The sequence below is a fragment of the Gorilla gorilla genome, chromosome X (assembly GCF_029281585.2).
Source record: "Gorilla gorilla gorilla isolate KB3781 chromosome X, NHGRI_mGorGor1-v2.1_pri, whole genome shotgun sequence".
Classification (NCBI taxonomy): Eukaryota; Metazoa; Chordata; class Mammalia; order Primates; family Hominidae; genus Gorilla; species Gorilla gorilla.
The window spans coordinates 25,359,634-25,371,693 of record NC_073247.2 but is presented as its reverse complement, the minus strand read 5'-3'; the positions used below and the strand labels follow the sequence as shown (position 1 = coordinate 25,371,693).

Below are 12,060 nucleotides of genomic sequence, written 5' to 3'. Positions count from 1 at the left end.
ACTGGGAAAATACTTTGATGTATGATGCTTTTTCTGTACTCAGGATTATTTCTTTAGAATAGATTTCCAGAAGTTGGTTACCAGGCAAAGAATGTAAATACAAACACTTTAAGGTTCTTAACGTAATTTGCCAAATGGAATTCCAAAAAGATTTCAACACTGCCCTGAGCACGTTTGTGAATACGACATTACTGCTATCAGAATCAGCCACAGATTAAATATAAGAGACAGTAGTTAGAATAAATGTGCCAAGTGACCTCAATTGCTGCTGAAGGGTTTGTAGGTATCACTAAGGTCACAACGACCCAAATTAAAGACAGGTAGGTTTTACTTATTTTTCAAGCTTGGCAAAATCACCTGAAGAAAACTGGTTTCCAAAGCTAACCAAATCAAACAGATAGAAAACAAATCCAAACAAGCAAACAAAAACACTCAATACAATCACAAAGTGTTATATGTGCAAAACTCATGTGAACATCTTGCAACTGTAAAACATGGTATGAATATAACAAATTCGAGATGGTATATTACCTTACTTGATATTTCCTGAATATATTACTATGTGGCACACACCGGGGCAGGTGCTATAGGATATTAGCTTTGATATCAAAGTTCACAGTTATCACATCGATTCATACCTTGCCAGCCTCGACATGCTACCTCTCCATCCTGTGTCTCAGACAAGGAACATTTCTAGGAAATCGACAGTTTCAACGCCAAATACAGAAACAAATTTAATTCTCTGCAAACCCTATTCCATGTTTGACTACACTCACACTGCAAGGCGAAAAAATAAATCCCTAATATAAGTTAGTTACCTCAATTTTACAGCAATATGTGGTTGGCAGCAAGGACAGGAGAAAGGGAGGAAGCCATGATAAACACTGATTTGGAATGAATGAAAAATGCTTACAATGCTATTTATTCCAGTTTCTGACAGGTCAAACATCACTGTTACAGGTTTCCCATTTTCCCTCTTAGCATAACGTTCCAACCAGAATGCTATGAGCTTCTTTTTGTCCAATATGGTTTTCTGGTCTTTTACATGATACTTCACCCTGATCCAGACTTTAAGCAGAAGATAAAAATAAGAACAAGACTTATGGCATTATAATATTATTATACATATATATTGCCTTTCCCTTGACATTTTTCATTTACAATTCATTTTATTTCTCAGATCAAAAACATCTCTTTCTTATTTTCAATGAGAAACTGTTGCACTTGGGTGCCTTAAATTGAAGAGTAGCAGAGAGATAGACTGTTTCCCTTAGGAAATAAACAAATTTCACTTGTAAGAGGGAAAAGAAAATACAGGTGAACAAACACTATTTGATAATAATCTAAATGTGCTCTGCGTTGTGCTTAACAAAAAAGAAAGTCATTGCTTTTGTCGAGCACTGGAAAAAATGTTCCGTCCAGAGGAAAGATACTGACACAGGGCGATGGAGGCATGAGCCAGTGCCGTGCGTGTGTGTGGAGCACGGTAAACTGTTCAGGTGGTGGTAGCTAAGATGAAATGTGATGAGTGGTGAGAGGAGAAGCTAAATAAGAAAGAACTGGACTTGAAGGACTGTGAATGAAACTCTAGGGCACTTTCATTTTCCTATTTTAGAACACCTTTTGGGCAATAGCACAGAGGGCAGACTGGAGGAGGCAGAGAAGGAAACCCACCAGGTTATGACCTGGGAAGGGACTGGGGCAAAGGTGTAGTAGTTAGAAACTGAATTGAGGAAGTAGCTGGTGAGAATGGAAAAAAGGTCAAATTGAAGCTATATTAGAGGAAGAGCCAATGAGTGGGCCTGAGGTGGGCAATACAGAAAGTGAGCAAGTGGACAGGCATGGATGTTCAGTAGTGTGTTGTGCTAAAGGCTGCTGACAGTCAGGAGGGGGCAGTCAGTGGGTAGCTAGGTATGTGCATGTGGCCTGGGGATGGTGTGGGGTCAATACTGTGCCGGGGGAGGTAGCTAAAGCTGCCAAGATGCTCGTGATTGATCACCCAAGGAGACTGTATCAGCTGTAAAGTAAAAGAAGCAAGAAAGGAATAAAGCCTGGGAAACACCTTTAACGGACAGGTGGAAGAAGAAAAATGAGAAAAAAAGGTTGAAAAGGAGGAGGTGGCAGTAAGAGGAAAATGCAAAAAGAGTATTGCTCAGAGACGGACCACATGCTATGGAGGAGTGAAGATGAGTGCAGGACATCTGTTCAGTATGGGGCTTGAACATGCCTGCCAAGTTGCATCCCTGATATAAAACCAGGCTGGATTTGGGGCAAGTGGGAGAGAGGTATAACAGGGGAGTCATTGGAACAAAAGAGATGATTGTTACTGTTCCTTTCATTATAATACACATTTCAGAAAAAGCTAGAGTGAGATTATGGGAGACTCGAAAAGGAAAAGGCCTATTTAGCAACCTTTAGCGACTGTCAAAAAAATTCTCCATAAAAATACTGAGATGAGTTTTAATATCACAGTCAGATTAGAAAGAAGATAATGACTCTGAATTAAATAACTTTGTTTATGCTGTAGGATGCAGCATTTATTTTTTGCCTTTATTGCCTACTTTATTATAATGCAAACAGTATGCACAGCTACTAAGTATCTAACACTCTGTAAAAATGGTCCTGCCAATCCCTCATTGCAGAAGACTTGAGGAGTGCTACAGATGGAGAAAGTTCTGCCAATTCTTAATTCAGTTGACATAGATATCTCAATCTCAAAATCTTGAAAAGCCAGAACATAAATTAAATATACTTACACAATTTGTTACCTTCTTTGTCATAACCATGGAGATAAATAACACCAATTTCCAATAACCATCTGGGAATGGAGGATTCATTAAGGTCTAAAAAGTGGTAAGCTTTGATCAGTAGTTGTAATTTAGGGGTTTAAAAATAAAACTCATAATGTAAAGATCATGTCATGTAGTAGTTCTGATCTTTAAAAATGATATAATGTACCCAAACATTCAAAAAGAAAATCTCTGGCAATACAAGGTGGTGCTTCCTACCAAGCAAACAAACTAAATAATGACACAGGGGACCAAAATGGACAAACTCCATTTCCCTTGACAGGTCATTATTTATGTGGATACATTTCCACATTTTGATTGTTTCACATAATGACTTGCAAACAAATATCACTGTCAGAGTTTCAAGAGAACATTCTAGTAAATATCCACATTGCAGCCTCAGAATTAGTAGAAAAATATCACTTCGGTTTCTTGAGTAAAATGGTATTTTTCTATTAGGTTCATGCAAAAGTAACTGTGGTATTTGCAGTTAAACATAATGGCAAATGCTGCAATTACTTTTGCACCAGTCTAATATGAAGTTTGTTATCTAGTAGACTTTAATGCATTTAAAAACCTTTAGGAAAGTGGAAAATACTTCAAGAAAAATGTCCAGGCATGGTGACTCATGTAATCCCAGCACTTTGGGAGGCCAACACGGGAGTATCATTTGAGGCCAGGAGTTCGAGACCAGCCTGGGCAACACAGTGAGACAACCTCTCTACAAAGATAAAAATATAAAAATTAGGCCGGGTGCGGTGGCTCACGCCTGTAACCCCAGAACTTTGGGAGGCTGAGGAGGGCAGATCACGAGGTCAGGAGATCGAGACCATCCTGGCTAACACAGTGAAACCCTGTCTCTGCTAAAAATATAAAAAATTAGCCAGGCTTGGTGGTGGGCGCCTGTAGTCCCAGCTACTTGGGAGGCTGAGGCAGGAGAATGGCGTGCACTCAGGAGGCTGAGCTTGTAGTGAGCCGAGATCACGCCATGCACTCCAGCCTGGGCGACAGAGCGAGACTCCATCTCAAAAAAAAAAAAAATCAATCAATAAATAAAAATTAGCCAGGCATGGTAGCACATGCCTGTCGTCCCAGCTACTCAGCAGGCTGAGGTGGGAGGCTCACCTGAGCCCAGGCATTGAAGGCTGCAGTGAGCTATGATCACAACACTGCATTCCAGCCTGGGTGACAGAGCAAGACCCTGCCTCAAAATAAAATACAGAAAGAAAGAAAAGAGAAGATAAGAAAAGAAAACAAAAAATGTGAGAACTTGAACTTCAGCAGGAGGAACAAACAGAGTGCCTCTCCAGTTTTTGGGGAGGCTAAGGACCAACATAGCAAGGCAGCAAATGCCAATGCTTTTGTTTCATTCACCAGCAGTACCTTAAGACCTTTCAAAGATTTATCTTTCCCCATCCCCTTTTACCATATCTCTGCTATTTTTCACCAGAAAATAGCAATTCTGTGTAAGAAAACAAACATTGTTGAGTTTAAATATTTATTCAGTACTTAAATCGTTTAAAAATATCAGATTTATATTTCTTTCTTTGGTTAATAAATGCTTCACTGTTGAAATTACCTACATTTGTTAAATTTCCAATCACATTATTTTTTACTAATCCCCCTTTCAGGGATTCCTTCTGCAAGCATGAAGAGTGAGGAGAGTATCTGCTCTGGATTTATTGTTGACTATTTTGTGTTAAGTCTTCAGATTGAAGTCACTTCAGAGGTTATAATCCTCAAGGACAGAAAATTCTGCTTTATGCCTAACTGAAAACAGAAGTTATGCCAGTTTCTTCTTGTTCAATTTTTTGGTGGAGAGAACTAACAGGTCTTCATATACTTGAAGACCATTATAAAACTCCAAGACTTGAAACTCCCATTTTTGGAAAAACATTCTATCTAGTAGCAGACTTAGAAATTAAGAAGTTAAGGCTGCATGCACCCCAAAATATGTACATCTACTATGTACCCACAAAAATAAAAACAATATAAAGAGAAGACTGTGATAGGCTTCCTTGGGGATAAGCTTGTATTTTTGGGGTGACTCTCACTCATTTAACAATTCTATATGGCGTACCTATTAACCTATTAGCACAAGGAACTGTGGGGATAGAGAAAGGCATAGGCGACAACTGAGAAAAATGGACAGTATCTCCTTATTTCTAGGCCTAGTAGCAAAGATACCGTCTTGCTATTGCTTAATGGTACTGAATTAAACACAGATTAGGAAACTCTGCTGTGAATGAAGAATCTGAGTGTGATTCTGCTCTCTGGTGATCTGATTTCCTTATGAATGATCCCACTTAAAAGACTTATAAGCTGTTCCTTTGAAAATATTACTGGGTCTTTATAAATAATTATATTCTGGTGTTTATGATGACTGCTAGGAATATGTGCAAATACATGATTAGATAAATGTAAAACAATACCATTTATACAGTATATATTACAGTCAAGGTTAAATTGAACAGCTTACCATTGACAGAAATTTCCTTCCTCCACTGAAAACTCTCATCGAGCATCTTCAGTGTTTCATCTACAATATTATGTCTCCAAGATAAGTAACTTTCAACCCAGTTATCATCTTGTTGTAGCCTTTCAACATCACGTGCATCATATTTATCTGACTTATCTAGGGAAAAAACAGTAATAAACATCCAAGTCAGATTAATTCTGCAGTGAAAAATAACCACTAATGGCAAAGGAGAAGAAAGACTTCCAAGACAAAGTTAAGCTATTTGAGGATAGACTCAGGGATGTAGTTCAGATAAAAGTGCCATTTAAAAGATTGATGGTGCTATTGTTTGGATATGGTTTGCCTGGTTCCCCCAAGTCTCTTGTTGAAATCTGATGCCCAGTGTTGGAGGTGCGGTCTGGTGGGAGGTGTTTGGGTCATGGGGAGGACTCCTCAAGAGTGGTTTGGTGTCATTCTCATGACAGCGACTGAATTCTTGCTCTTAGTTCCCGCACGAACTGATTGTTGAAAAGAGCCTGGCACCTCCTCCTTTCTCTCTTGCCTTTTCTCTCTCACCATGTGATGCCTGCTTTCCTTCATCTTACATCATGAGTGGAATCTTCCTGAGGTCCTGATCAGAAGCAGATACTGACACCATACTTCTTGTATAGCCTGCAGAACCATGGGCCAAATAAACCTCTTTTCTTTATAAATCACTCAGCCTCAGGTATTCCTTTATAGCAACACAAATGGACTAAGACTGATGGAATTCCCAAGTGTGAGGAGAATACGTTATCTAAAGACTGCAGGTTTAAGTAAGCCACTACAGATGTTAAAAATTACACCAGAGTAAAGTATTTGGTACAGCCCTCTCTAAAACTATACACCAACATCTGGGAAGATTAATTATGTTATCTGAACTAGAAATTCTTAAGTCAATGAAAAATGAAGAAATTTCATATGTAAAGAAATAACTAAGTTGTGCTTTAAAAAGACATTTGTTTGGCAAGTGTCATTAAAAAAAAATTAAGTAGGCTGGGTGTGGTGGCTCATGCCTGTAATCCCAGCACTTTGGGAGGCTGAGGCGGGCGGATCACCTGAGGTCAGGAATTTGAGACCATCCTGGGCAACATGGAGAAACCCCGTCTCTACTAAAAATACAAAAATTAGCTGGGCATGGTGGCGCACCCTGTAGTCCCAGCTACCCGGGTGGCTGAGGCAAGAGAATCGCTTGAACCCAGGAGGTGGAGGTTGCAGTGAGCTGAGATTGTGCCACTGCACTCCAGCCTGGTGACAGAGTGAGACTCTGTCTAAAAAAAAAATAAATAAAAAAAATTAAATACAAAAATAAAGACAAAAAAAAGAAAAAACAACAACAATAAAAAACAGTAAAAAAAAAATTAACTAAGTACCGATGGAAAACTGATCATGTATGCCATATTACAGTATTTACTATTTTCAGACTCTGGCCAACACATTTTCAATAATTTCTTGGAATAATTATTTCTAATAACAATAATTTCTCATCAGTTGCTCACACACATACTATATTCCCACTAACTTGTATAGCAGACATTCCTCCTTCCTTGCCCTGCTTTATTATTCTGTAACTGAACTTTCCTTGTCTCTGCACATCCAAATGCTACCATTCTGCAAGTCTCCTTTCAAATGCTCCCTTTTCCATAAAATTTTCCCTGAGTCCAGAAGTATTAGGTTGGTGCAAAAGCAATTACTTTTATGGAACTTGAACTAAGCTTTTCTTAAGGTGCTTACCACTTTTACCTTGAAATACAGTTACTAGCACGGAAGACATATTTCCCAAATAGACAGTAGACAGATAGTCTATACATCTGAGCATCCTCCAAAGCAGATTACAGTAGTGCCAATGAAAAGGCCTTCCATAAACATCTGTTGATGGAATCTATTCCTTCTCATTTTTTTCTCAGTTGTCATACCCTCCTAAGGTTCATACAAAAAACTAAAGAAAACAAAACAAAGCAAAACAACTTCAGGAAATTCCCTGGCTCCTTCATTTCCTTTTCTTCTGCATCTAGTTAGTTGCCAGGTTTTATGGATCCTATCTCTTCTTGATTTGCACTGCCTTATTTCAGGCCCTCAGAGATAACAGCTGAAAGGCCAGGAAAATATAGACTGCATTCAGAGAATTGTCTTCTTTGAGTCTCAATTTCCTTATCTTTAAGCTGTTTTATATACTCACAATGCTGTGTGAGGATCGGATGAAAAAGTATATATTTAAAGCACTAATTTTATATATTTAAAGCACTAAATTTAGTGGCAATTTAAAGCACTATAAAATATAAGAAGAGGCCATAAATCATGCATTTGTAAGAGTGCTGCTTTGGATATGGCTTTTAATAGCTGGGTTGTATTTTTCTAATCTATAAAATGAGTGGTTCTGTGGTAGGTAATCTTAGAGATTGTTGTTTAGCTCTGCTATTTGAAAATTCATCAGTATTCAAAGCACATTTTTTACAATTTTTTTCAAGTAGAAAGGGTGGCCTATGAAACAGGTGACTAATTCAGCTGGCAACTCAAACCTACTTAGCATGCAGAAGTGTTTTATGCACACTTCCCGATTTTGTCACACAGAACATTGAAAGGACATGTACTCAAGGGTCAAAACTTAATACAATTTACTGTTTCATCAGGGACTTTCTAAAATGAAATTGTCTTTTTTTTTTTAAACTAAGAGTGCTGACAATGAGGACTACAATGACTACCTGCCTTGATTTGGGCGAAGCAGCCAGTACTGATTACACACCATTGCTTCTGTGTAATCAGTGCAAATGTAAAGAAAGTGAAAAAGGCAAATGATATCTTAGCATTATTATGAAAATAGTTTTGACCTCATAGCTTTCTGAAAGTATTGGGCATCCCCTAGGATCCCCAGATATATTCTAAAAACCAATTACTTAGAACAATATATGGCAAGTGGTAAAAACTCAGTAAATATTAGCCATATTAAGAAGAATAAAACACTATTGTTGTCGTCATTTTTACCACCACTGCTAGTACCATCACTAGGGAATACCATAAACAAATGAATGTCCATTACTAAGAAATTTAAAGCCCACGGCTCTTTGATAGCTTTCAGCAATGTTGATCTTTGAAATTAGAAATCCCCATTTATATTAAAATGATTTTTATTAATGTTCTTACATATAACATGCTAGTTGTTGACCATTTACCCCTAGACAATTAGAAATGAAATCAGAGTAGGCGAAAGAAAAGAGAAGAGAAAGATTTGACAGCTAGGCACACGGGGGTTGGGGGAGAGACGCAGGAGAAAAGTAGAGGCAGAAGAGGACAGAGGACAATGGGACAGAGGAGAGGGTTGAGGGGGAAGAGAGGGGGAGAGACAGAATGAGACACAGAGAAAAGAAAGGTGAGGGAGGTAAAGATACAAGAGGCAGAGAAAGAAACAGAATAAACTGAGCATTGAAGGTAAGAAAAACATAGCCTGGAAGCACAAGGCCAAGGGTGATAAATAATTGTGCTTTTATCAACACAATTTGTTGCTTTCACACACAGCCCTCAGACAACTGAGCCCTCAAGCGATTGGAAATTTCAGAAAACCAGTCCTTGGGTAAGTTCAGATGTGCTATGGTTTGAAGCAAGCCTCTCCTAAATTCAGGTGTTGCCAATGTGACAGGATTAAGAGTAGGGCCTTTAAGAGGTGATTAGGCCATAAGGGTTCCTCCCTCATGAATGGCATTATGGCCCTTATAAAAGAGGCTTCATGTGGCAGTGTCCTCCTCTTGCCCTTCCACTTGCTGTCACAGGAGGACACAGCAAGAAGGCCCTTACTAGACATCAAGTACTGGCACCTTGATCGGAGACTTCCCAGCCTCCAAAACTGAGAAAATAAATTTCTGTTCTTCATAAATTACCCTGTTCTGTTCTTTATAAATCACTCAGCCTCAGGTATTCCTTTATAGCAAGACAAACGGACTAAGACTGATGAAATTTCAGGTATTTTGTTACAGCATCACAAAATGGACTAAGACAAGATGTTACAGAAAGATGCTAAAGATGTACACCCAAAAGGTTATCTAAAGATATAAAAACACACATGCATGCACACAAACACACACACACACACACACACACACACACACACACACACCCCTAGGACATTTTTTTGAAAAACTTTACCTATCAACAATTAAAATGTAGAGATGAGGGTGAGAAGGTGTATTATTCAGGGTTCTATAGAGGGACAGAACTAATAGGATATATATATATATTTACTGTGTTAGTCTGTTTTCATAATGGCTGCTGATAAAGACATACCTGAGACTGGAAAGAAAAAGAGGTTTAATGGACTTACAGTTCCACATGGCTAGGGAGGCCTCACAATCATGGCAGAAGGCAAGGAGGAGCAATTCATGTCTTACATGGATGGTGGCAAGCAAAGAGAGAGGTTGTGCAGGGAAACTCCCATTTTTAAAACCACCAGATCTCGTGAGACTCATTCACTATCATGAGAACAGCGCAGGAAAGACCTGCCCCCATAATTCAATCACCTCCCACCAGGTTTCTCCCACAACACATGGGAATTGTGGGAGTTATAATTCAAGATGAGATTTGGGTGGGGAGAGAGCCAAACCATATCAGAAGGGTTCAATTTTATAAAAAGATGTGTGTGTGTGCGTGTGTGTGTGTGTATATATATATTCTCCCAATACTTGTCCTCATACACAAATGATACCTTGTCTCATAATACCAGTGAAAACCACATCAAAAACAACAGTAATTCCAAGTGGTGGATTTTTAAGCCTCATCTCTGTATTTCTTTAAAATAGCTAATTTCAGCCAATCCTTCATGAAGAAACCTTCTTAATGAACTATCAGCACTCTATGGTTCATTGGCCCTTTCTACTATTTATTTGTTCTAATATGAATTTTGCTTTGTAAATTGTTCTTCTATTTATACAAGTGTAAATAGACACCAAACAAATTGTAAAGTCCGTAATTTGGGAGAGAAAGAACTAAAGATACATGACAATGGTGATATGTCTCTAGGAACACACAGTATTAAATGTTCCAAGGTAAAGATGACCTGTCTCAGCTTTTCATGTCTCTCCATACACATGCATATGTGTGTTGTCTCCCACTCACTGTTTCTCTCTCACAATTTTTTAAATAAAAAAATAATATTTTTTAAAAATTGTGTTGTAAGATAAATAAACTATAGCTCTTACTTGTAAAATAGCAAACTTTATTATTAACTTTTCTTTTTTTCTCTTGCATTTGTTGGCCAGTGATGTTACCAACAGGTCTGAAACTGTGTTTTAAGGCTAACAATGTGAGAAAATTTCTGGCCACATTCAGGATATAGAGTAGAATGATGGACTTGGAAGACCCATGCCACTATGTATAGTGAAGCTAAGCAAGTCACTCTAGGCTTTCTATTCTTCTCTGTAAAATGAAAATGAGGTCTGTCTACCTACAGTCTCAGAAAGATCAAGAACACTGAAAAACTTAAACACTATACAAATGACTTTCCATCAACATACGATAGAATGCTAACTATGAAAAGAAGACTAAATTTAAATTTACCTATTAGTTAACCAGTAAGGAAAATCTTGGAAGTACATTGTTGTTACAAATGTGCCTAAATTTCAGATAAAGGTTGAAAAAATATAAAGTATTCTAATAATGAAAACTAGAGAACAGTTAATGTTCCAAAGCAGCAAACATATAACTCTAGATCATTATAGTAGTTCAAAACATCTTAGGATCTCTTATTTCTCCATGACTCTGAGCATAGATCCACTGAAAGTCCTTCTGGGGCATTAAGAGAGCATTCGTATTGGATGGACTATTTCTATTAGCTGGACTGCGTAAATGTCAGTAATGGGTGTGATCAAGACAAAAGAACAAAATATTCCTTCAAGATTATTCTCTGCTAGTTGGCCACAACCTATTCTGAATCTCCACTTTCTTGTGAAACTGGTGAGACTGAGAGACAGGTGATCTTTTATAATGGGATTAAGCCATTGGTCTATAGCAGTGATTCTTCAACTTCAGCACATATCAGAATGATTAGGAAGGCTTATTAAAACTGAAATTACTGGGCCCCACCCCTAGACTGTCTAATTCTGGGTGGGATCTGACAATTGGTATTTGTAACCAGTTCCTACATACTGCTGATGCTGCTGGTCAGGGACCACACTTTGAGAACTGTTGTTCTACCGCAGGAGCTGGCAAACTTATTCTGTATAGGCCCAGATGGCAAATATCTAAGACTCTGAGGGCCATATTATATTCTTATTATATTCTCTGTTGCTGATTTCTCTCTCTCTCTCTCTCGTGTGTGTGCGTGTGTGTGTGTGTGTGTGTGTGTGTGTGTGTATGTAACAACCCTTTAAAAGGCTTGGCTCAAGGGTCATACAAAAACAAGACTTTGCTGATCTCTGGTCTACTGTAAAAAGGGGAGGTGCTTTCTGCTTCAGTTCTTATCCTTCAAGAGCTGGATTCCTTAGTACACTTGAACAAACAAAGCTAAACTTTCAAAACTGTTCTCCAGGTCCTCATCAGTCACCAGCCAGTTATCCAGGTTAGTTAGATATAATGGACCTTGGTCTATTCCTGTATATTACAGACTCTGCCTCAAGGTCTTGGCATAAGCACACTATCTACAATCATTCCCTTGGCTCATTGTGGTCAAATGGGAGAATGTAAAGCCAATTTCATCAAAACTAATAGGATAATAGTAAGAGTCAGTCATTTTGAGAGGAGCTCCTCAAATAGGGGATGGCATGAGAGGAGTGGGACTGATGCTGTCTC

General features: G+C 38.3%; 1 protein-coding gene across 2 annotated transcripts in view; it reads right to left on the bottom strand.

The window, feature by feature from the left end:
• The window catches only part of MOSPD2 (motile sperm domain containing 2), a 48,946-nt gene that overhangs the window by 23,913 nt on the left and 12,973 nt on the right, over positions 1–12,060 (bottom strand). For both annotated transcript variants that reach the window (XM_004063831.4, XM_055377055.2), the window contains exons 3-5: positions 5,269–5,424; positions 2,757–2,843; positions 914–1,068 (exon numbers count right to left, since the gene is read on the bottom strand). In XM_004063831.4, coding sequence (XP_004063879.1) covers positions 914–1,068; positions 2,757–2,843; positions 5,269–5,424 — 398 coding nt within the window. The remainder of the gene's footprint in view (positions 1–913; positions 1,069–2,756; positions 2,844–5,268; positions 5,425–12,060) is intronic.